At 50.3% G+C, this 25,374-nt stretch overlaps 8 protein-coding genes across 8 annotated transcripts; 3 read left to right on the top strand and 5 right to left on the bottom strand.

Moving 5' to 3' along the window:
• Positions 1-158: 158 nt before the first annotated feature.
• On the bottom strand, positions 159-1,916 carry ALTATR162_LOCUS9146 (uncharacterized protein; the record flags this gene model as incomplete). The annotated part of the gene is made up of 3 exons (XM_043316779.1): positions 159-1,381; positions 1,437-1,598; positions 1,658-1,916. The coding sequence occupies 3 exons, from the start codon at positions 1,914-1,916 to the stop codon at positions 159-161; spliced, it is 1,644 nt and encodes a 547-aa protein (XP_043172714.1).
• An 869-nt stretch (positions 1,917-2,785) lies between these two features.
• Positions 2,786-3,850, bottom strand: ALTATR162_LOCUS9145 (uncharacterized protein; the record flags this gene model as incomplete). The annotated part of the gene is made up of 1 exon (XM_043316778.1): positions 2,786-3,850. The coding sequence occupies one exon, from the start codon at positions 3,848-3,850 to the stop codon at positions 2,786-2,788; it is 1,065 nt and encodes a 354-aa protein (XP_043172713.1).
• A 932-nt stretch (positions 3,851-4,782) lies between these two features.
• Positions 4,783-6,545, bottom strand: ALTATR162_LOCUS9144 (uncharacterized protein; the record flags this gene model as incomplete). Its single annotated transcript, XM_043316777.1, has 3 exons — positions 4,783-5,254; positions 5,303-6,233; positions 6,281-6,545. The coding sequence occupies 3 exons, from the start codon at positions 6,543-6,545 to the stop codon at positions 4,783-4,785; spliced, it is 1,668 nt and encodes a 555-aa protein (XP_043172712.1).
• A 2,716-nt stretch (positions 6,546-9,261) lies between these two features.
• Positions 9,262-10,443, top strand: ALTATR162_LOCUS9143 (uncharacterized protein; the record flags this gene model as incomplete). The annotated part of the gene is made up of 1 exon (XM_043316776.1): positions 9,262-10,443. One exon carries the CDS (start codon positions 9,262-9,264, stop codon positions 10,441-10,443), a length of 1,182 nt encoding a protein of 393 aa, XP_043172711.1.
• Positions 10,444-10,912: 469 nt separating this feature from the next.
• On the top strand, positions 10,913-11,809 carry ALTATR162_LOCUS9142 (uncharacterized protein; the record flags this gene model as incomplete). Its single annotated transcript, XM_043316775.1, has 1 exon — positions 10,913-11,809. One exon carries the CDS (start codon positions 10,913-10,915, stop codon positions 11,807-11,809), a length of 897 nt encoding a protein of 298 aa, XP_043172710.1.
• Positions 11,810-16,656: 4,847 nt separating this feature from the next.
• ALTATR162_LOCUS9141 (uncharacterized protein) lies at positions 16,657-17,691 on the bottom strand (the record flags this gene model as incomplete). The annotated part of the gene is made up of 3 exons (XM_043316774.1): positions 16,657-16,662; positions 16,714-17,402; positions 17,457-17,691. 3 exons carry the CDS (start codon positions 17,689-17,691, stop codon positions 16,657-16,659), a joined length of 930 nt encoding a protein of 309 aa, XP_043172709.1.
• A 1,087-nt stretch (positions 17,692-18,778) lies between these two features.
• On the bottom strand, positions 18,779-20,234 carry ALTATR162_LOCUS9140 (uncharacterized protein; the record flags this gene model as incomplete). Its single annotated transcript, XM_043316773.1, has 2 exons — positions 18,779-20,125; positions 20,175-20,234. The coding sequence occupies 2 exons, from the start codon at positions 20,232-20,234 to the stop codon at positions 18,779-18,781; spliced, it is 1,407 nt and encodes a 468-aa protein (XP_043172708.1).
• A 310-nt stretch (positions 20,235-20,544) lies between these two features.
• On the top strand, positions 20,545-22,259 carry ALTATR162_LOCUS9139 (uncharacterized protein; the record flags this gene model as incomplete). Its single annotated transcript, XM_043316772.1, has 2 exons — positions 20,545-20,873; positions 20,930-22,259. The coding sequence occupies 2 exons, from the start codon at positions 20,545-20,547 to the stop codon at positions 22,257-22,259; spliced, it is 1,659 nt and encodes a 552-aa protein (XP_043172707.1).
• Positions 22,260-25,374: the final 3,115 nt, after the last annotated feature.

The following is a 25,374-nucleotide window of genomic DNA, read 5'->3' as shown; positions in this document are numbered from 1 at the left end:
TATTAACAATTTAGTCGCTTCCCATCCCCACTTCAATCTTGCAAGCTGCCCATACTCTCACATTCTCCCCTCTGCTTTTCGCCATATTCCAATTTCACTTCCATCCTCCTCTCCGCTATCCCTGTCCCCACTTCACTTTCACCCCTACGTCCACCTCTTTACGCCCAAGCCCCCACCAAACTCATCAAGAAAGCCCCCAGGAACACAAGCAAACAAGCATACACCCTGCGCTTTCCCTTAAGCACCTTCCAACTCTCATCGCTCAAGAAATCCTCCGACATAAGTTCCACAAGCGAAGCGAAGACGAGGAAACCCGCGGAGATAGCATTCATGATGCCGACGACGAGGAGGCCGATTTCAGAGTCGGGCGAGTACAAGGTGTGGGTTGCTATACCGATTGCCATACCGCCAGGTGTGGTGCAACCATATGCGAGAGCCATGAGCCAAGGCTGTGCAGCGCGTGGTTTCCAGTTTATATCGGCGATACGTACACCGAGCGCAAGGCCTTCGAAAGTTTGATGAAAGACAATGGCAATCAGCAGCACAGTAAAGTCGTTACCCACGGAAACGGCGAGCGACATTCCAATGAAGATGCTGTGAAACAGGATACCCATCTCCAGGAGGAAAACTTGCATGATAGCTTTCTTGTGGATTTGCTCTGGTGTCAGCACATGATTGTGCTCTCCAGTTTCCTGATCCTGTTCGATAGCATACTCGTCACTTTCTTCTTTACCATGGGCGCCAGGAGTTTCCACTTCAGACCCGCCCACGGATTCAATCGCATCAAGTCTCTGGCCATCTTCGCGGTATCGGGAGAGTGTTCTACTGATACTTCCGACCCTTCCACGCAAGACACCTAGATCGCGGACTCGCATGCTAGATTCCGAGTACGTTCTCTGCATTGCTGGTTGCGGTGGAGCTGGCGATTCAGTAGTCTCGGTCTTTGGCTCTTCCTTGCGGCGAGAAACAGCATCTGCACCCTCGTTACCGCCGCAGACATGTTGGGCTGGAGAGAAGATCATTTCGATTAATGTGACGAAGAAAACGCTAGCTAGCATGATGGCGCCTGGCATGGCCTGATAGTCGGTCGTCCAAAAACTTGACAGACATGGGTCGTTCAGTGAACCAAAAGCGGTAGGGAGTAAATGGACGAATGCGGTCGCGACTAGAACACCGGTGCCGAAATGCTTTGCGCCGAAAAGGAATGCAGGTGGAATGCGCAGCCGTGGGAATTTGAGTACGAGCATTGGGAAGGCACATCCGGTGCCGGAAACGAAAAGAATGATAAAAAGGCCAGCGACATGTAGGCCCAGATCGTAGTTGGGTTGCGCTTTGCCATCTTCGCAGGTACTTCGTCTGGGTAGACGCTGGAACGATGGATCTGGAATACAATGTTAGCGGTGACGCATAGACATTAATCGACTGTACAATCTCACCTTTTGGCAAGAAAAACTTAGGCGCAGACAAGTTGCCGCTAGCCCAGGAAATCAAAAACGAAGTACAGAGTACTGATACTAGCCACTTGGACCAGCTGATAATAGTGGCGGTGAGGCCACCTTGGTACTCGCTCACATTTGCGGTTGTTCGGGTGCAAGGTCCTTTAGACGAGTCAGCATCACAGCCTTCATCTCCGAGTCATCACGAAGCTGAAACATACCTTTTGGGGACCCTTTGACACCCTCGCCCATGTTGGGTGGCTTTCTCTTCTCCATCTCTTGAGCATTGGATTCATCGATTCCACAGCGCCGGAGACTCTGCGTACCGCTGCGCAGTCGATCTGCTTCTCCTAATTCTCTTGCATTTGCGATGCCGTTCAGATCCTCGCAAGTCGTCAAATCAGCAGCGAAGCGTGGCGGACTCTGATTCCATCCTGGATGCCAAAGGACGTCATCATCGGTTCTAGAAGGGCAGTTCATCTTGGGGCCTCGGTAGCCAAGCCCTCCTTTTTAAATGGGGAGATGATCAAAGGTGCGTTTCGTGGTAGCGACAGCGGTTTAGATAGGACGAGCGCGAAAGACGGGTTATTATGTTTGAAGGATGACGTGGAAATCAGTGATGATGGGAATAGTCGGGACATATGACATCTAGAAGGACTAGCAGTAGTCACTATGGTCGGTTAGCGGCTCTTCCGCAGTGTCATTGCCCAAACAGATGCCAACGCCGAGTGCCAAGAAGACTATCCCCAGGTCCGCCACACGAAAACGGCCGAACGGGTGCTCATCTTTTGATGGGTCAGATACATATCCACCCTCACTTCTGTCAAACTTCGTTCTCTGGAACTGCTATAAACCTTCACTCACTCTCATAATACCATGAACTGCTGCGATCGGATGTACGGCTTGCACTCGACACGTAATGATGCGCGGCCGGTGGAGAACCTCAAGAAGGTCGGACCCGATGTCTCCCGTAAAACCAAGAGCACACAGCCGTGCAAACTTTACCGATGCGGTAATTTCTGGGGTAATGGCTAGTCTGGACCATGTGATACTCCAACTGCTGACTACGACATGCAAATCTGGGCGTTGATCAACTCATACCTACTGATGAGCGCTGCGAGTCAGCCGCATCTCAAAATAGACGCTATTATGTGATAAGTAGTCTGAATTTTAACAGAGTCTTCAACTGGCATGTGAGCACGCGACGTGCGAAACAGCCACGATTGTTTAACGTTGCATTAGTCGCTCCAATAGACATGTGACGGGTAGCCCACACGGTTGCTTCCGAACACCTCTTAGCGCATGTTGAAGCGCGTTTTCGTATGATTGGTGTCTATGGGTATCACTCTTCACTGCGCCTTGACTGTTTCCAATACTTCCAGCGCACCGCCAACCAGGTGCAAGCTTCCAGTTACCAACACCATGACTTCCGCATCAGCCCCAGCTCCCTTAGCGTAATCTTGCGCCACCTTTCGTGCGGTTCCGACTGCCTCTTCGATTGTACGTAGCACATGCACTTCTGCAGTGCTGTCAATGTCAGACCACGTGTTCGCCAGCGCCTTCTGAACTGCCAATGTGTCTACGTCCTGCTGGTTGGTGTTTATGGAAACAAGATCAGGCTTGTATCCTTCGCTGAAGGTTTGGTTGGTGGTGAAGATGACGTGTGTGAAAGGAGACTGCGATCCAGAGGTGATGCCACTCTGCAGCGCTGTGTACAGGGCTTTGGCGAGTGCATTCGCGTCTCGAGTCTGTTGGTTGAAGATCAAGATTCGGGGGACTTTGGACTGGGTGGTAGCGGTGGAAGTGGCCATTGTTATCTGCTCCGCGAACCACTTTCCAGTAACCTCGATGCTTTCCATAGTATGCCCTCCGTCGATATGCCAGGCGACATTGGTCTCACGTCTTATTTCACATCTGCCGGCCCATCGCACTTGCTCTAGTCCGCGAATGAACTCGGAAGGGAGCTCAATATGGGGAACGACAGTCGGGTCTGGTACTGACGTGTGGCCGAGTGCTCGCAGATGCGCAGCTGCGGCAGCGATCGCTACAGACGCATTGATTTTCTGGAAGGCAGCACCTAACCCAAGTTTGATGTCGTTGTTCGCTAGTGCCGGATGCACGTCGATGGTGTGTAGCTTCGTGCCCTTCTCCGCCGCCCGTTCTTCTAACACTGTCATAGCTTCGTCCTTTTGACGCGCTGTGAATGCGACACTGCCTTTTTTGAAGATTCCTGCCTTGTGCCAGGCTATCTCCGGAAGCGTAGAACCAAGCATCGCTGTATGATCTATCCCTAGACTCGTGACGGCTGTGACAGTGGGTTTCGCCAGAATGTTGGTGCTGTCGAACTCGCCGCCAATGCCACACTCAATGACAGCCGAATCTACACCCTCCTTTAAATATGCATGTAGCGCCATAAGTGTCAGATAGCGGAAGTATACTGGCTTTGTGGGGACGTCTGCAGGCGCGTTCTCTGTCTTCGCTGCTGCCTCCAGCTTGTCCCATACCTCGAAGAAGTATTGGGCAAACTTTTCCTCTGATATTGGCTCGTTGTCGATCTGTATGCGCTCACGTACGAATCGTAGATGTGGGGAGGTGTAGAGGCCGATCTTCGAAGGTGAAGTATGCGCATCACTGGAGGTCGTATATTGCGATAGGATAGACGATATGAAAGCACTAGTCGAGCCTTTTCCTTTTGTTCCAGCGATGTGTATAGGCTTCAGCCTATCGAATTCTGAGGGCTGCACATCTCGTCAGTCACCGTCTTCAGGTGGGGTTATTGGGAGCCGCACACCTCATATCCAGCTTTGCGACACCATTCGATCATCTCCGGTATCGCCTGCTTGTTCATGCCGCGACCAGACTTGCGAATCGCATCGACTATGGAAAAGTTGGACTGAAGTGTGTTCAACGCTGCAACCGCAGCCTGCGATAATCAGCCCAATCCCTACGCATATTGCTGTAAACATACCGCATAATCGCGCGTCCCCATTTTGGCGGCGGTATGATGAAGACGGGTAATTGGTATAGCGCGCAAGCAGCACGTGCGTGTCCGGGCTATGAACATGAGGGCATCGTGATTGATGCTTGAGAGACTGCTTGAGACTTTTGTTAGTGAAAGAAAGCCCGCCGCCGATAGCCGATGACGCATCAGCTAGCTCGGACCCTCGTTCTCGCATACCTCAAATGGACCTGCGATCCACCTCACATCTCACTACAACCCCCCTGGAAAGATGCATCATGTTTCGCTTTTCGCAAGCAACCTTTTAGCTTACTAAAAAAAAACGTAGTGTCTATCTGCCTTTTATATACAGCTGATCTTACACGTACTTGTTTGCGCAGACAGCAATTATAGGCTCATCGTGTTGTACGCAGCACCCTCATCCCAGAGCGGGTAGTACGAACCAAACAAGTCAAACGTTTCACCGTCGAGCGTTGTTCCACCATCATTCCGAAGATTCCATCCCAGAGGAAATGGCTGCAAATCCGCATAGGAAGGGAAAGCTGATGGCGCCTCAGCAACTGTTGCTTCCTGCAGTCGGTTAGTCGAGGTTGCGCCTTCGGCATATATGTTAGACGATTTCGGGCGACTATTCGTCTCTGAATCGTTTTGCTCCCGCACATAAGCTCGCGCTATCTGCGTTAACTCTGATGCGATGGATCCTGGGAGTATTCCCTGCGAAGCGTATTCCAAGCCGCTGAAATGACCACTGCCTACATCTAGCAGGGCCAGGTTGGCCGCGGTTTCTGGATGTGTCGGATCATCGATGAGAAGATCGAAAAGAACGAGATAAGCTGCCAACGGAACGCTCGCAAGGATCCTGCAGATTATCAATATCCGTGACGAGAGGAAGCACATTCAAACTTACCAGATGGGCGTATAAGGCTGGATTTCGATAAATCTTGTGAGCTCCAGGACCGTCCGCGCGGTGCGCATAATGCCGTTCACCAGGTCGGACCGGGCGCTAGGCTCATCCTCCAATTGAAGAGCAGTACGATCAAGATGCATCATCGTGCCGTGATACAGATAATGAAGCCGTATACTAATATCGATCATCGGTGTGGTTTGTGTATACCGCCGTATTGGCTGTCCAGGCCGAAGCTCCGCGGGTATCGCTTTTGCCCATACTCCCAGCTCGGATTTTAAGTTGTGGATGGTCGTATTGTAATAAGATTTTGGTCTGCCTCGTACGCTGACAGAGAACAAAGATGCATATATGCGACTTAGGAGTCGTGATATTCGGATTGACGCACGGGTCCAGTCAAAAGATACGCCGCTGCACGACAGCGGCTGAGTCGGAATGGCACTGCTAATATCCGAATCCATAATGGTAGAGCATCTACCGATATTGAATGACATGTTCTTTTCAAGGAAATAAAGAACGTAGAATGTGCGGTTCCGTTCGTCATCACCAGGCGCCGTCGATCGGTTGTATCCTAGTGTTTGTGCTTTCTTGGCCCCTTCGGACACCATGGCGTATTCAATTTGCAGACATGAAAGGTTAGAGGCAAATATTGCCATGGCTGTTAGCGCTTGAACGGTGTTCAATGTGGTTCTGCTAATTAACAGATCAGGAAAAATGGCTAGAGCCGTGCCAAAGAATCGCCAGCTTCCACTCTTTGTGGGTTTATAACTGCCGCCATCGTGATACTGCGAACCCAATGCGAGAATAGTATAAAACAAGGCGGACCACGATTTATCACTGGCAAGTTTCTCGCTCAGATGCGGGCTGAGAGCAACGCTTTCGAATTGCCGCCTATCGAGGAATGGATGGATTGGATCGACGTGCTCGAAATAAGCTATACAGTCAACCATCGGCATGAATGCTGGATACTCAGGAGCTTACCTTGGACGCAAGTCTTTATGTATCCTTCTTCGATGTCAAAAACGCGGATGCGATCGGAGTCTGGCGCAGGAGCCGGTACTCGCTCGATAGTCCTCATACGCTCTCCTATAATGTTGACCACCTTCGCCCGAGCATGTGACACGCGGTCATGGCCAAGACGGACAGCCAGTTCCTTCAGTCGAGCCTCGGGAAAGAACGTCAGACTGTACTCGCTTCCTATTTGGAACTTGGTAAGCTGATAGCGAACTAGCAAGAACTGTTTCATGGTCTGGACCTACCGAAAACACCGAGATCTTGCAGGCTCGGACTTTGCGCAGTGAGCGCATTTTCTTGGTCAGAGGCAGCCAGAAGCCTGTCTACGTACAACTCTTGGAGTCCATCATACCTCGACATGCCCGCAAACGAGCTAAGATCATCATGGTACAATCCCGACTCGTCCCTGAGCTCGAGGTTCACTTTCTTTGCAGAGCCTATGACGGATTCTTGTCGCGAGCTTGATGCATCTCGTCTCTTCCGTGTGCGGATCGGACTGAAGTTGCAGACCTCGTTTCGTCGCGCGCAGTTGAGACATCTTGTGGCGCCTGGGTGCCCTATTCAACCATCAATTACACACTTCTGAGGATGAACCAGTGGTTGAGTAATCATCTACTCACCGATACCGCCACAGCGAACCTTGCGAGCTTTGCATGGATCGCATGTCTTCATCAGTCTACCACCGACATCCATAATTCTCAGAAAGATACCTTGAATATGCAGGAAGACTTCGGAAGCGTAAAAGAACGGGACATGGCATCTTCAAAAACCTCGGAGCCGAGGAGGTGCATTGATAGCGCTCGGATAGACCCGCTTTAGCCTTACGCGGCTACCGAGACGCGAGCTTCCTTCCAAGACGTGGAAACAAGTTCAGAACTGAAGTTCTTTCGTCGTTACCGATGAACGAGGACAGCATTGTATACCATGAGCAAGAGTTTGTTATATAGATCTGGTCGTTCGACCATATCGACCATTCTGCTATCGTTGTACTATCACCCTGGATCTGACCATGTCACCCAATACCTCCGACGATGCGGATGATGAAACGGTCCTTTCTTCTACCCCTCAGAATGAGGTATCTCTTTCGCCTGCCGCAGTTGCGCGGTTTGTTTGACGTGTCTCGGCTGCACACGACCCAGGCCGGAAGATCGACCCCTTCGATGTTAATGACCCGAACTGGACTCTCGAAAGAACCCTCGCTATTGCTATTGATCGAGGAGCACGGGATGGCGCTGAATATTTATCACCACACGTGACGCTCGTGTGACAGGATTTTTCTGTCTATGGTGACGATGTTGGCAAGGCTACGCAGCAAGATGCGCTGTCTATCTTCACCAACCTTATCACCGTAATTCGCAAATTACTGAAGAAGCCGCTGGAGAAAAGGATTCTCCACGACATTGATGGAATGCTCGCTCCTGGCGAGATGATGTTGATCCTTGGGCCACCGTCCAGTAGTTCTACGTAAAAATCCCTTCACGGACTGCATGTCAGACATATACTGACTCCGTATACCCACATTGGGTACAACGCTGCTGAAGATACTTTCTGGGCAAATCGAAGGCTACCGGAGATGGTCTGGTTCTATCAGGTTCAGCGGTATCAGTCTGGAGACCATGCGAAAACGATTCGCGGGTATGCTGACCTTCAATGACGCTATCGATCACCACTTCCCCTATATTACGGATTCTCAAACCTTGAAGTTTGAAGCAGGCACCAAGGAACCCCGGATGTGTATCGACGGGATCTCACGAAAGCAGTACATCGAAGGAACCAAGAACATTCTCATGGTTATCGTTGGGTTGAGGCATACGGCCCAAACCCGGGTGGGCAATGACTGTGTCCGAGGTGTATCTGGTGGCGAGAGACGCCGAGTCTCGATCGCTGAAATGGTATGTCTTGCCAAACTCAACACCCAAGCACCCACAAAACTGACTACGAGAAAGCTTCTCACTCGAGCTTGCGTGACCTGCCGGGACAACCCAACGAAGGGTCTTGACAGTTCAACCTCCCTGGACATCGCCAGAGCACTGCGCGTGGCCGCCGATCTGACTAACAACGTTTCGATCTCTGCCCTGTATCAGCCGGGTGATTCTTTGGCTGGTACCTACAATAAAGTCCTGCTCCTTCACAAAAGCTCCCAAATCTATTTGGGGGATTCGTTGAGCCAGGTACACTGACGGCATTTATGGGTGCCTCTAGAGCAGGCAAGACCACTTTACTCAATGTACTTGCACAACGCGTGGATGATGTGGGTATCGTGACCGGCGGTCCAACAATCAACGGCGTTGCCTTGGACGAGTCATTTCAACGACGCACCGGCTACGTGCAGCAACAAGGCATCCACATGGCTGAGATAATTGTTCGCGAGGCGTTTCGCTTCTCTGCGTCCCTTCGCCAACCACAAGTTTCCCTAGACGATAAGTATGCCTACGGCGAGAAGATCATCACAATCCTCGGACTGGGAGACTTCGCTGAAGCCGTCATTGGCATTCCAGGGAAGGGCCTCAGTGCAGAGAAGCGGAAACATACTACGATCAGGCTTGAGCTTGTCGCACGGCCGTCGTTGCTCCTCTTTGTCGACGAGCCAACATTTGACATTGACTCACAATTCGCATAGGCCATCGTCCAGCTACTCAAAGATCTTGCCAATGCAGGTCAGGTAATTCTGTGTACTATTCACCAGCCTTCCGCTACTCTGATTGAATAGTTCGACCGATCACTATTGCTAGCACGTGGTGGATGTCAGGCCTGGCTGACGATATATACTATCTTGCACCTTGATCAGTACTTTACTGATCATACGTACCTTTTGGTTGCAAGGCGTAGTGGTGCAGGGCTGCGTTCTTGACAGTGGAAAGACTGTCTACTTTGGAGACCTAGGTGGGGACTCACAAACGGTCCTGGACTACTTCGCCAGCTACGGTGCATACCGGTGCTCAGAAGGCATGAACCCGGCTGAGTACATTCTCGAACAGAGTGGAGCAGGCGCCACGGGACAGGCAACCCTCGATTGGCCTTCAGTATGGCAATTGTCTTCAGAGTGCAGGGCTGTCACGGAACGCATTGAGCACTTCGAGTCATTAGGCTGCTCTAACTCTGATCAAAAGTCGAGCGTTCCTATGCGCAGGTTTGCAATGACCTGGTTCCAGCAATACCTCCTCGTTCAGAAGCGACTTTTCGTGCAGCAATGGCGCCCGCCAGGGCACATGAACAGCAAGCTTGCTATCAACGTCATCAGCGAATTATTTATGGGTTTCACCTCCTACAAAGAAAAAAGCCCCGTGCAGGGCTTGCAGAACAAGGTCTTCTCTGTTCTCACCATCTTGCTTCTCTGCCTCATCCTGGTGGTGCTTGTCCAACCTCGTCTCATCGAACTCCGGAAACTATACGATGTTCGCGAAAAGCACTCCAACATGTACCATTGGAGCGTCTTCGTGGTCGCAAACGTACTCGTGGAGATACCCTTCAACCTCATCATCTCCAGCATGTGCTTCCTCTGCTGGTACTTCCCCGTAGGGTGGTGGCGCGACATATCCCACGGCCGAGGCGCATTCATGTACCTCGTGTTCAGCGTCTACCAGATCTACCACGCAACCTTTTCGCAGGCGCTTGCTGTCGTCGCACCCAATGCCGAAACAGCGGCCATGTTAATCATTCTCTTCTACACATTCATCCTTGCTTTTACTGGGGTGCTCCAACCGCTCCAACAACTTGTTGGCTTCTGGCATTTCGTCTACTACGTCAGTCCCTTCACCTGGCTCGTCTCAACTATGATGTCTACTGGTGTCCATGACGTGCCGGTTCGATGCACCGTAGCAGAGACCAACATCTTCCAGCCACCCCAAGGGCAGACTTGCGGTGAGTACGCGGGCGTGTTTGCGAATGCAAGTATGGTCGCGTTGTACGATCCGAAGGTTCGCCAATTTTGCCAATTTTGCCAATACGCCGTCACGGACGTGTATCTTGGTGCTTTGAATACGTCGTACGACGGCCGCTGGAGGAGCTTTTGCCTCTTAATCGTTTATACTGTGTTCAATATTGCTATTTTCACTCTCGACTTTTACCTTTACTCTGGTCCAAGGTTGGTGAATACGCTGAAACGCTCCTTCAAGGGTAAGAAAGCCTAATTGTGGTGTTGACATTAATTGTAAGTGGTGGGTGCACGTAGCTTATAGATTCCAGCCAATTGTATCATAACAACATGCACTTGTTTTCTTTTGAAAGTTTACCTTGGACGCGTTCCACTACAGTAGTTTGGTTTGAAACACAATAACAGGGTTCAATAGGCGATTTGCGTGGTGCCGAAAGTAGTTTAGCGTGGTTGGTCGTAGCTCTCTCACTCAATGGATCCTCGATGGACAATCCGACCGCAGCCATTGTTTCGACCGCAGCCAGCGCCTTTGTCAACCACCGCAACCCCCTTTTCTTCTTCTCTTCCCCCATTATCGCACGACGTACGGAGATACGTTGATAAATATCGCAACTCTCGTCGCGCAACCGGACACATTACAGCTTCCTCGACTACGCGCCCCTGTTCGTGTCGCGTCAAGCTCACCACAGCCACTCACCTTTTCTATCACAACGACACGCGCAGCCATGTCGGACTACTCAAAGATGAAGAACGACGAGCTGTCGGCGCTCCTCAAAGAGCGCAAGCTACCTCACACTGGCAAAAAGGCAGAGATGGTTGAGCGCCTACAGAAGGACGACACCGAGAAGGCTGGCGCGAAGCCTGCTGCTGGTGCCGAAGACGAGATTGACTGGGATGACGATGCTGATGATGCTGCCGCTGCTCCACCAGCTGCTGCGACCACGGCACAAGAAGAGACCGTCATTCCTAACGCAGAGACTGTCGCGAACGCCGGAGGTGAAGGCCAACCACTGAACCCGCAAGCCGTACCTAACCAAGTCGCCGATATTGACCCTGCGCAAACCGACGACCTGACCACCGAGCCGCCCGCGGAAGGCGCCGCAGGAGCCAGCGCTGAGCCTAAGCCAGAAGAGAAGAAGGAGCCCACTCCCGATTACTCAAGAGGCCTCGCTGCCACTAACCTCGATGACGAGATTGAAAAGCGCAAGAAGCGCGCGCTGAAGTTCGGTACAAAGTTTGAGGACGACGAGGGTCTCAAGAAGCTGGAGCGCGCCAAGAAGTTTGGAGAGGCTGGGCCTCCCAAGGGTCTCGACGAGGCTCTCCCAGAACGCCGCGAGAAGCGCCGACGAGAGGGTGCCGGTGAGGATGCTGGTAGCAACAAGCGCCGCGAAGGAGGACGCGAAGGAGGACGCCAGGGCGGACGCGAGGGTGGACGTGAAGGAGGCCGTTCTGGAGGTCGTGGAGGACGTCGGGATGACAACAGGAACCGCAGCAGGGACAACCGCCCTCGCGAGAACAAGACTAGCGGTGGTGGTGGTGGCGCCGGCGGCAGCTGGATGAGCGAAAAGGACAGGGCAGCCGCTGAGGCTAGGAAGGCCAAGTTTGCGAAGCCTACGGCTTGAGCATTAAGACACAGTTTCGATGGTTTCCTCGATTTGACGTATGAGCGGCCGACGAGCGATTTCGAAGACGGAACTTCGAACCGCGCCCGGACTCGGACTCGGTTGAAGAGCTTGGACAGCAACGGCGCACTCCTTGTATAACATATTTTGCGGACTACATTTTACCAATTTGCCGGACCATCTGCGATTGTCGCTTCTTCAGACAAATCACGGATATATCAATTCAAAGCTCATTAATCTACACGGACTCGTCTCTTCGCAATCCACTGTTTGCATATTACCGCTTCTTGGGCTCACATGGAGAGGTTTTCGCATGGGTGTTCGTTGCGAGAGCCCTGAAGTCGCCAGCAGAACGCATTCATCCGTCCCGGCATCCGCGCCTTCTAATAGCCCAGTCGCCTCTACGGTCGACGCGATATGGAAGCTACGCATAACTTACCATTCTTGACAAGGATGCCATGAGATAATCCGACCAACACTGATTGTGAAATCAACCTTTGCAGGCTCTTAGTTGGCTTTCGTCGAAAGCCAGCCACGCCTCCTGTACGATTTGAGTACAGCAAACATCACTCATGTAACGAATATTCATTACCGCAATGTACAGGCGATACCTATAGATTAACCAACTCTTAAGCAATTGCCCATTGCGTACAATTCTCTCTTCCAAGCACACCTTCTTGTGTTCCTCTTTCGTCATGCTAGTGCCTCTCCAACGCCACAAATCTCGCTGCCTATTCCCGACCTCGGCAGCCAAATGGTATCCCCGCACATAAACTAACACAGCTAAAGGGGGAAAGAACGCTTAGCAATCGTCACCGTTAAATAGTACAGCCACTAATGAGTTTGTGGGGATATTTAGACGGTGGCATTCCCCGCGCGTAAATTCCGCGTTCCTGGTCGGTATATGTTGTGTTACTTTTTCGCGTGTTGCGGACTGTGACTCTTCTTTTTTGTCTTCGAAGACACCGAATTCGATCATCTGGCCGCAAACTATTCTACTTGCCTGTTCTGGGACTTGGAAATATCACATGACTCGGTATTCAGAAGTCGGAATCGGACAAGAGTCGGGATAGTCGTACAGCCGGCATCATTCTAATACACATGGGAAAGGAAATACTCATACCAAGTATTGCATATCGGGATAGTCAGTGACAACGACAAAAAGGTCGCGCGGCCGGACTGGAAAGGAAAATTGGAGCGGCAACCTCTTTACACCATGTCTCAATCAGATGTGGAGGAGAGACATGTCATTAAAGACAAAGCGGTCTCGCAAGAAGATATCAGTCGCCCCTCATCTTCGATCCACGATGATGTTCACCAACAAGACAAGCCAGTGCAAACCGACGAGCCAACAGGGGACAAAGAAGCGCAAATAGATGCTCGATCAACAATGACCACGGAGTCCGCCATCCCCCCACCTCCAGATGGCGGGCTCCACGCTTGGCTAAAAGTATTTGGAGGGTTCATGATATATATAAACATCTGGTAGGTCAACGACTCCATCAAGCCTCCCCTCCTCAATCATAAGCAGCGCGAGCAGTTTGCTAACACGACCGACCATACCAGGGGATTCACCCTAACTTACGGCGCCTTCCAAACCTACTACCGTACCACTCTCCTTCCCTCCTCCTCTCCCTCAGCGATATCCTGGATTGGCACCGTACAAGCCTGGCTCCTAATCGTCATCGGCGTCTTATCGGGCCCCCTCTTCGATCTTGGTTATTTCCGCAGTATGCTGCTCGTTGGCAACTTTTTGGTTGTGCTGGGTATCATGATGCTTAGTTTGAGTACGAAGTATTGGCAAGTTTTCCTGAGCCAGGGCCTTTGTATGGGACTAGGGGCTGGATTGTTATATATACCTAGTTTGGCGATGGTGGGGGTTTGGTTTAGTAAGAAGAGGGCGGTTGCGTTGGGCATCGTTATGAGTGGGATTGCTGTTGGTATGTCCTTCTCCCCTTCCTTAGTTTGAGCGGAGCTTTTCCTTGTGAGGAAAGAACGATCTTGAGGATAGCAAAAGCAAACTGAGACCGAACGACGAGCTAACAGACCAACCCAGGAGGTGTAATCTACATAATCATGTTCGACCACCTTATCAGAACTGCCGGTTTCCCCTGGGCTATCCGTGCCATAGGTTTCGTCGCCCTAGCCGCCGCTCTCCTTTCCATCCCTGCTCTTCTCTCTGGCTCCGCGTGGCTAAAACACAAACGTAAGCGTCGCGCTCTGTTCGACAAATCCGCACTCCACGACCGTCTTTTTCTCATCTTCACGGCTTGCTCCTTCAGCACTTTTCTCGGATACATTGTACCTTACTTCTACATCCCGACGTATGCACGCGAACGGTTGGGCAGTTCAGAGAGTACGGCATTGTACATGCTGGTGTTAAGTATAGCAGGGAGTTTCTTTGGAAGATTGGTGAGTGGTGTCGCGGCGCATTTCTTAGGCGCGATTGTTACGTGGGGGCTGTGTGCGTTCGCGAGTGGGATTTTGGCGCTGTGTTGGATTAGCATTGAGACTGAGAAGACATTTATTGCTTTTAGTATACTCTGGGGTACGTATCGCTATTATTTAGAAACTAGAGGATGACTGGGCTGACATGAACTCATAGGCTTCTTCTCAGCGGCTCTGGTAACAGTGCCATCTGCTGCTTTTGCCAATATCACACCGGATCTTTCGCGGTTAGGGACGAGGCTTGGCATGAGCTGGAGTGTATCTAGTATTGCTTCGCTTATCGGTGCGCCGATTGCTGGGGCTTTACTCAAGAAGACAGATGGGAGGACCAATTTCATTGGCGTGCAAGTGTGGAGTGGAGTGTGTTTGATGATTGGGACGTGTTGGTTGGTGGTGCTTTGGATTGTCACTGTGAGAACGCAGAAGAAAGGGTGGAAAGTTTAGTTTCAGTGCACGAAAGAAGCCAGATGAGCTGGTTCATGGCTTCAAAATCAACCTTTGAGGTCAGATTAAGTCTTGTGTTACATCGCGTTGGTTTGCTGAACGGGCCGTAGCGGAAGGATACGGTGGCTTGCTTTCTAGCTACTGTACAGGTACACGTGTATTCTGATACCATACCGATGGCGGCCCGCAATCGGTCCTATATCCTGGCTCGAATCAAGGTTGAAGTGGACGTCAGCGACGTGAGTGTTGTTGAAGACGAAGGAACCCCAGGACTAAAACTACAACATGGCGTCGAAGTTGGAGAACTTAATCTAAGAAAGGTTAGATGAGTTACCTTACCTCGCCGACCAAATAAGTCTACCTAGATACCCATTGTTTCCCTGAAACGACTCGATCGCTTTAACCTACCCAGAAGATTTTTGTGCTCGGGAGTCCTTACAAAAGCAAAGAGTGTATGCGAATGCGAGACTAAGGTCGTAGGCATCTAGCTGGAAACTGCACATTTCCACAAAAGTCCCTCAATCACGGCTTCACCTATAGCCTAGCTGTTTCGGAGGTATAGCAAGCGGTGGTAAAAAGTCGGTATGCTTCACTCACTTGACGCACCCTACCGATGAGCAATCTAGAGCAGCCCTTCCGTCTTTTACCATTGCTCACACGCCACAGAGCATTACTTAGCGATACCAGTGCTTGTGCTCTGGTATACACAAGATGCATGGGTAGCGTGACGCTGTGAAACCTCAGATTCTGCATCGAATCCTTGCTACTTAGTAACCGTAATATCATACCGCTATAGAGTCTGTGCGTAACAGGTCACCGAAAACGAACTAGCGGTACGTTTTGCGTTGATGTTACTCCCGAGATCTGTTCCTCCACCTTTCATCGAGTTCGATCTGAGCTAGTGATATCCCTGTTTCGCGTGGGGTTGCTGACTCCCCAACATCCTGCCCACTGCTGTACGTCGGACATGGCACAAGGAAGTCGATATGTATATCACAAAGATCATGAAGTGAACGCACGCATTGGTTTTGGCTATCGTACGACGTTACAAGGTTTCTCCAAGCCATGCCGTGCCGTCGGCCTCGCGCCTACCTGTCCGACTCGCGTGTCGCCACGATTATCGGCACCACGAAAAAGGTGCTAGTCTTTCCACGAGGTCAACTTAGAAGATACGTAAAATTAGATATGCCGTGTGTGCAAATTCGTTTTTCATCTTCTCAGTAGCATAATAGCGCAATTTGCACTTTGGGGGCCGAAGAAGTCCGCCTCATCATAGCGTACGGTGATGCCGATCTAACGTGCAGACTGCTTAGTGACAGATCTGATTAGCCCACCCGGAGACCCGCAGACCTGGTCACCCGACCCACCTGCATGGCAGCGTGGATGCTGTCTCAGGTCTGACAACGAGCCACTTGATAGGCGAGATCGCAAGGTGCGCTTGCGCTAAGAAGCCACCACATGTGTCATTTGGACTACAACTAGTCCTGTAGTCAGATAGAGCCGTATACATATGTCTATTCAGCCAGCGGACAGCCAGATAGTATATTTTTGCTTGTTTGCGATCTGTACAACCCTGGTCAACGTCGAAGCTTGGTTCAGTTGCCATACGATGAAATGTCTACGACGACCTGAAACCCAGTGGTTCAGTGCCCCTGCAGCCCACCATCGTAGGATCTAAGGCCATCTTGGTATGCAGAACACGAGGTAAGATTGCCGAGATAGGATAGTGCTCCGTTGCCATGCCCACTTATACTGCCCATTGCATATAGCCAAACTGGGCAGTGGGATATATGCTTCACAACAATTTCCTCGCATCCCGCAGTCCTGTAACGGCGACAGATCGACTACGCCTCACAATTTTCTTCGCTACCGGAAGTGTCTTTAGAAGTAGGAAAACTTTCCAAAGAGATTACTAGTCGCAAAAATGAGCTCATATTCGATTCCGTGACTTGTTATTAGCGCTGTACTATGTCAGAAATTGATCTTTCATATGGGGGCTTCATCAAGCTTACTCTGTACGACCCATTCACGACCATGGGTTCGGCTCGTCCAACAACGGTGGTATCAGTGTCCATGCGCACATGCAGTGTCATCCCCATGTGCACTTGTCCGTTCAGCGTGTTTGCCGCGTGTTGCGCCAGCTCCTTCGACGCAAACTTGGCGGTTGCCACACCCTTGAAGACACCGGTCCTGCCGTCTTTCATAAGTTGGATATCGATAGCGTACCCGACAGTCTGCAACAAAAGCGCGTTGAGATCATCTGGTGTGCATTTATAACTCAGATTACGAATGAAAACACCGCGGGCTTCTGTTAAGACTGCTCCGCCCCGAACATTCACTGGCATTCCATTCATGCTAGTCGAGTAGACTGGTGGTGTCGGTAACGCATAAGCTGGATGAATTGTGGCAGGGGCGTATGCTAGCTGCTGTGGCGGACAGATATGCATCTGCGGGTACATCACGTACGGGTACCTGGACTGTTCTGCCATGTATGGCGTCGACGCCGCAGTGGCACTCGCTCGGCCACCACCCAGCTGATTCACTCTTCCGATATCGATGCCACAACGCCCAGTGGAATGGCCTCCTTCGGGTACTTCCGGAAATGACGTGGAGCAGTTGCAGCGCATCAATCGGTAACCGTCGCCCTTACGGCTGGTCTCCCATACATGCACCAGCATGCCCTTGGATCGGTAGTAAACTTCTACAGATACGATTAGTTCTGTGGCACTCAAGTTACTTTCCTTCAAGTACCTACTGTATACTGCATCAGCATCTTCTCTATCCTTGAGTCGGCACCAGCCCTGCATCTCTCCTCGTCGTTGACCCTGGCTAGAGTATACATCAGCCCATCCTGGCTGCTCCTTGACCACCTTGCGAAGATGATCCTTGAATTCCTGCCACCCGGTCAAGTAGGGAGCATAACGTGTAGTACCAGATACAACAAGCAAGAAGTCTTCATCGCTCCTGTTCCGGGATGCTGGGTAAGACATTTGTCGGGTATGGGAGCCGGAAGTTACAGCTGGGGTGTCTCCACTGCCAACGAACAATCTGTGTACGATGTTATGAAGATACGGCTGGCTATAACTGCTGGTACAGCGAAGTGAAGCCGAGAACTTTAAGAATGTCCGAAATTGGTGGTGTATACTAGAAAGTGGTATGAAAAAATCCGGTGGATCAAGATTGAAATAGCGTAGGACGAGATCTATACTTCTACTTTAAACCAGAAGTCTCCCAAGATTTCATACTATTCTGCCATCGTAAGGGTAGGGCTCAAGGTATCCTTGTGATGGTTGGCTAACTACCACATTGCGCCCATGAAACAGGAGATCCTGCATGAAGCATCCCGCTTCCCCGTCTGCGCCTCCCCCGTCTGGTAAGATGCCTGCTCAGATCGATCTGTAGTATTGGGGCCTGAACTCCTGCGTGGCGGCTGTTAGCGGCACCTAATGCCGCTAACGGGCTTGCCCAACGCACTATCATCCATCCATCCCTGGTCATAGCGTCATCAATCTTTCCTTTAGAATATATGGCCGCACGTATCACATGTCTCGCCTTTCTTCTGAGGCTGTTGCTGAGATGTCGCATTCGGCGTGGGATCGCACTTATTTACTTAGCCGATCAAAAACAATTAGCATTATCCTATTTTGGGTATATGGGACGCATGATTGGCATATCACTCAACTAGCATTTCTGCTATTAGTCACGATATGTCTTGATGTGCATGTACGGATAGAGATGTTACGGCGTGCACCGGGCGCTGCCGTGGCTACAGCTCCTTTCCCTGTGCACATCTGTTGCTGCATAATCTATAGCTCATCATCTGCACATGGAGATGCAAACGATAATACCCGAGACGGAACCATGGTGGTACATGCTGAGGTTTTCTGTGTGGTAGAATACGGCTCTGACTGGGGGGGCCATATCCGGTCGAGTCAGCGATATCTCATCCCATGAAGCATTGGCATGGGATAAGAGCCACACGCTGTCATCCTTACTCTGGGAGTCATGAAATAGGCATCTCGGTGTTCTTAACTACGTTACACAATCTTGGTTGAGACAATATTGCGTATAGCAAGATTAAGATGAAGCCCAGACGATAAGCTTCTGATCAAATCCGCCGCTTATGAGATACTCGGCCTTCCCATTGCCGTCTGAGCCATGAGCATCAGGTCCCACCATTTGACCTGCCCAAAGGCATCGTAACTTTGATCCAGGCTCGTGCGCCTTCAACGACGAGATCAACTTACCACTCTTGGCTTCAATGCCGCGGACCACTCCATCGTCAGAGCTCACATATACGCCTGAGCCATCAGGACGCCATACCAGGCGTGGCGTGGAGTAAGACGTTTGAGGCGCTAGAGTGGAAACGTTGACTAATGTAGCCGCTTCCTCTTTGTCTGCAACGAGCAGCTCAGCCCGGGCTTGCGACGCTTGTGTTACGGGTCCATCTGGTTCTAGACTTGTCTGAGTATCCGATACTGAAGAGCGAGTAGGGGGAAGCAAAAGCTTCACTATCAGCAATTTCATATGCGGTGTGCTAGAAGTTGCGATCGCGACAAGGTATGGATTCGTGGGGCAGACCTGGATATCGGATGGTGTGAAAGCTACCCATGCATTGGAATGTGGAGCAAGATTTTGCTTGCCGATCAGAGTGAACGCTGGTGACTCTGGACTGGGCACAGCGTAATAGTGTAGGAATGTGGAATCTCTTCGAGCAACAACCAGAACTGGCGTTTGGTCCCCAGGTAAGGTGACGAACAATGTCGATTCAGGAATGCTCGGTAACGATAAAGTCGCTACTGGATCTCCAAGCCGCGGCTGTCCAACGCTATTATCAAGCTGATATAGAACCACTCTAGCATCCCACCCTGCACTCGCGACTAGTATAGGCTTGCCTTCCGAAGACCATGTGGAGATTTTGACAAGATACTTAGAGTGATCTTTGCGTTCTTCCAATACTGAGTTGGTGGCCGTATCAAACAGTGTCAGCTTGCCAGACATTGAGGCAATAAGCAGACGTCTGGAGTCTATAGGAACAACATCAAGAGTTGGTGAATCTTGGAAGTTGGAAATTGTATGGACACAATCGAACGCATGCGAGCTCGGATCCATCAGGTGTAGTTGACGGTCAGCCGTGGTGACAGCAACATACTGTCGGATCTCTGGCGCCGACGGTAGAAGAAGATCGAGAACCGATACGCTTAGTATGTTGGATCGGTTTGGCAATGACTCTACCACTTTCGGATCAAGGGGCGCCTGAACGGTCCATCCTCGCTCTTTATCGTCGACACCAAGTTTCTCGAAATTGAGGCTGAGATCGAATGTCTTCTTTTCCTGCAGGATAGACTCTATTGTAGTGGGACTATCGGAGGCTGAACCCGTATCAGGAGGTAGGTCAGCTTCTTGAACAAAACTGTTCAAGGTCTAGATGAATATTAGTGCCTTCGAACAATCTAGGAAAGCATGACGTAACCTGAGTGTACCCGTTGGCTCTTAGGTACCGCGCAACAAGCTCTGCCGCCGATGGTAGCATATCGCGTTCTATTCTTTTTATTTGTTATTTTGTTTCAACTGATTGTAACTGATAGCAAGACTGACATGTTGTGCATAGTTGTTGAGGGTTATTGGTGAGCGAAGTGGCAATGGCCAAGCTAGCCCAGTCTTATCGATAGCGCCACCGCTAACATACCAGCCCCCACACGATCTTGCAGAAGTTTCTGTAAATCACGAAGCATAGTAATCAGACATCAATCAGTTTCAAATCAACTTGAATTTCGCAATGGAGGCAAGTGTTACAGGATGTATCCTGACGATAGATCTGACCTTCACAGAAAAAAGCTGCCATGCGCGAAAAGCTAACGGAGGATTTGGTGGCGCTCCAGGAGACTACAGTTGAAGAACCGTATAGCATATCATGCCGTCTGCGGCTCGCAAAAGCGTATCAGGTACTTGGATATCCAGATCTCGCCGCCGGCGATGCCTATAAAGCCTTGATGTTGGTGGACGAAGTAGTCCAAGAAGGCGAATACCACGACGAAGCCTTGCAGGCAGCTTGGGCGGATGTCATCTCCGAACGCATGGCAGACTTGAACATAAGCGATGAAACAAGAACCTCTCCTTTGAAAGAGGAAGACATATTGACATGGGCGCAAACGCGATGGTCTAAGAGCGCGTATGTAAGCAGTTGAGGGGTTGATGTACTTTTGATTGAGATGCTAACTTGCTCAGTCATGAAATACTCATCGGATGCCTATTGAACTGTGGATGCCTTCGGAGTGCATCTGACTATATCGCTCGTGCGAGAAAGGCTTTTCCACAAGAACTAATGTTCGAAGACTACGAGAAAACGCTATGGAAATATTTGCGATCTCACTTTGAGCGTGAAGGAGAGTCTGCCGAGGATGTAGATGTAGAAGACTATCCGGATAGAGGCTTTGTTCGCCGCGAACAGTACCCTTGGAACCACCATGAGCCGAATCGTTTCTCGACCGAGTGTCTCGACTTTCTTAACGAGGAGCTCGCGGATATAGCACCGAGACTAGAGGTTAGGGTCTCTGAGTTGCCTATACTCAGTACCGCCTTGATCGCTGATGCAACAACACCGGAAACGAAATACACGAAGCAACTAGGATTATTTGCAAAAGACAAAATATCCCCCGGCGAGACTGTCCTAGAGGAGAAGTCGTTACTTACCGCTATATCAAGACTTTATGAGTCATATTGCGATGCTTGTGTTATGCCACTTTCGAACGGAGATGATACAGTAATATCTTGCGAAGAATGTGACGAAGTCTTCTTCTGCAGTGAAGAATGTCATGACCTAGCCCAGGACCACTACCATCCCGCGCTATGTGGTGTCAGCGTAGATCAGGGGAAGGTGCCTGCACGTGAAGCGGCAGACTATCTCTATTACCTTCTACTTGTCCGCGCACTAGCATTAGCCGAAACTCAGGATCTTCATCCCCTGGAGTTGAAAGAATTGCGGTATATTTGGGGCGACTACCATGGTAAAGACCTCGACGTTGTATGGCAGGCGGACTCTTCAGGTCGCCTAAGCGACGCATTCGCAGGGGTACCGCAAACACTTCCCTTTTCATTCAAGAGCAACATACTCATGCCGTTGCACATTCTAGAGAAGATGGACATCAACATCTTCACGCAGAGTCACCGCTACGATACCTGGATTTTCAACACGCTATATGCGAAATTCCGTGGAACAGCCTCCGCTCGACAGGGCCTCGACGGCAGGCCTGAGATCAGCGCTGTTCACCCAATGTGGTGCCTCGCGAATCATAGCTGTGATCCGAACGTCGCCTGGGAATGGCGTGGCTCAATGCGTTTTTGGGCCCGTGAGGAGTTGGTTGATTGGAAGGGTAGAGACCCGAGCGTAAGGCCTGGCCTCAAGAAGGATGAAGAGGTGTTTGGCCACTACTGCGACATACGTCTGTCAGTCAAGGATAGGCGAGAGTGGGCCTCGGGAGCACTCGGTGGAGACTGCATGTGTGCTAGATGCGTCTGGGAAGAGGCGGAGGAACGGAAGAACGGTGCTTTGCAATAAGGGGGTTTGCCGTCACCTGCAGTATCGGATCTATTCTGAGGAAACGCGGTTAACATGTAGGATTGGTTGAGTATTATTAGTGATTTCCGGCAGATGGGCACAGGGTCGATGCAAAAGAGATGTGTAAGAAGTGGAGATCTTGTACGACACTAGTATACTGAGGTGGCTTTGACTGAAGATATCAGTGATCGCGCCATGTAGGAAGAGTCCGCCGGACCAATCCTGGTATCCGTGGGGGCGGCGCTACCACGCACTTACGACAGTGCGCATAGTACAGCGGCAAAGGTTAGGACATAATCTAGCACCGCGGAAAACGCCATCAGATCTTCGCAATGGTACAGATCGAGGGTCCTGCACGAAGGCGCACCTCGTGGGAAGGTGCATTTACCGTTTGGGAGTAACCGCAGTTCCCATGCACTTGTCTCAGCCCTCGATCCCCATCATCTCCACTAACGACAAGACGGTATATGTCGACAGGCGCCAAAAGCAGCCGAGATGTTTGTGTACCATGCTTTTACAACCCTTTCTCATCCCCACTCAGCTTCATGTATGTAAATAGGATTCGATCGGTATGCACCCTGCACTTGCCTCACTTTCCCAGCGCTCCTCGGACTCTAGCGTGTGGTTGTGCGTCAAACACACCAGGGTCCTACAGGATCCTACATGAGAATCAAACCAAATCCCCGAGAATCTGAGCCTAGCCATGCCATCGGAAACTATTGCTTGACAAGTAATACGATCCGCGTGTTCGTTCTACGATCCGTCGCATCGAGATGTGGAGAAACAGTGCTAATATGCCGCTCACGTTATACCAAACGCATTTACTTGGGACTCGCTTTTCCGGATAGATTGCCGCGGCCCGCTGGCATCATCATCTGCCGCTGACCCCTGATAAGCCAGTCCCAGTGATTCACTGGACGGGCAGATCCGCATCACGTGTCGCAGGCTTAAGCCAAGGAACTGTGGCTACTATGGCGGCGCAACAATTCCAAATAATTAGACTTGCTGGGTGAATATGGGATTCAATCTCGCTTCAACAGGCAAGACCACGAATGCCTGTTGCCGAAACGCCCAGGATAAGCTGCGGCCGCAGGCAGCTGTACAAGCATTATCGATGACTAATGTCAGTGGTAGCACAGCATCTGCTGGAACGATGATTACTGAGATCCCATGTTTCACCGCCTCGATATTGATCTCAATGACGTTCTGTGGCGAACGGTACAATGTTCAATGCAGATGATTTCGGCTAGATATCTGCACGAAGCCTTGGAAGAAGTTGCAGGATTTGTATTCTTCGTCATAGGACCTAAGCTATGTGTTTACCTGCAATAGAAAGGCAATTGCGAGAAAAGAACAGTTGATCACATTTTATCAATTTCATCATTACCTAAAAACTTATACTGCTCTCCGGTGTAATAAAATTGATACAATTGCAGTAGGTTTTCAGGAGCACCTCTCGCGTGCGGGAGAATGCGTATGTCCACATCATAGCTCAGAAGGTATGGCCACTATGTTGAGAGCAATTTGATGATCTTCTTCGCACGATGGTGATCCACAGGTGCTTTAACACACTTGGAAAGGACTTTAACTAAAGACCACGCTTAGCCGAGGATAACACTTTCAAGCATACATGTCAGGCACTCACTCATAATATTTTGGCTTTAATAACCCTTAAATTAATGATGACTGCAAAATGTGTCTTGCAGGCTTTAGAGTTTACATTGAAGAAGGTCAGTTGTTTTCGTCGAAATGACAAGACAGCCAACATTGTTACGTGACATTGGGAGTGTGCGCACTTCTACAGGCCAATTTTCATTCATCAGTTTCTATATCTATCTCTCTAGGGTAACCAAATACCTTGTTGTCGACGGTGTTCCAACTGAGCCAACAGTCCGCCAATATTGCTACATACCCGTAGGCAATAACAACCAGTGACTGCGCATGCCAGTGAGTACATGCTACGACAAACAACTTTCATGTGGGAGTTGAAGTCTGAATGAATTCCACCTTAGACTTGAGCACTACTACTGCTACGAAGCGCCATGCATACGCTCGATACTTCATACCAACCAGATAGCTTGTCACGATCTTTCGTGGAAATTCAGACCGATCTTCACGAGCTATCCCCAGCAGTGATGAATATCCAGCCAAGAAATGACCGCACCACTGAGCGATAAGAACCAGCATATGTACAGGGTTCGATACACCCTCCCCAGAATCTGGATGCGGTGAGAGCCAAAGATGCTCATCTCTGCTCCCACCCACCGCCCCCAATGTTGATCATTACCCTCGAAAGAAATAAGAATGAAGGCATACACAGTGATAGGCTCTCAATACTATTTCCGGAAGCCCAGGCTGTATTCATGGTCTAGATCAGTGCTCTGTCCCGCACTTCGTCTACACCCTGGCATCCCGCGGATAATCTGCGTTGTTGGAAACCAGTCACGATCCACTATAGGTAGAGCTTGCCAGGAAAACTCTCTGTCATCCGCGGAAAGGCAATCGTGACTAGCTATTGGATCTTGCATTTGAACTCAGAAGTCGCAGCCGATGGAAAAGAGCGGTCTGACTAAATCCCAGCTACATGTGCATGCTTACCTTTGTAAGAAAGCAAGCAGTCAGTCAGCTAACGCCGCAATCGCCTTCGCGTCCTCCAGTACCAAAGTCACAATTCACACTCGCGTCTTTCCTCTCTGATGATTGAACACTCATTTCCACAGGAACTCAGGAACGGAACATGTCAACTCCATGGCTAGCGAATGGCACCCACTGAAAACATCTTTCCCATGCAACAAGAACACTAACTCCCGGTCTCCGAACGTCTGCTTCCAAGTCATGCATCACTTGCTTAATGGCTACCCTCACCTCCGTCGAAACATTCATGAAGCGTGAAGAATAAATCAGGTTGTCACCCATCAACAATACATCACTACAATAGTCGTGTAGTACTTCCTATTTGAGTAGTGTTCCATTCACATGAGTAGGGAAAGCCACGTCTAGATACAATATAAAAGGTATCTAGAAGGTATCAGCGTATACATAGTTCAAAGCCTGCTCAGGGATGCCAGTGTATCGAGCATCACCATTTCAACGTATGTCCTTCGCAAGTCATGTA

Source organism: Alternaria atra, assembly GCF_907166805.1.
Source record: "Alternaria atra isolate CS162 genome assembly, contig: 29, whole genome shotgun sequence".
Classification (NCBI taxonomy): domain Eukaryota; kingdom Fungi; phylum Ascomycota; class Dothideomycetes; order Pleosporales; family Pleosporaceae; genus Alternaria; species Alternaria atra.
This window is presented reverse-complemented; position numbering and strand designations above follow the sequence as displayed.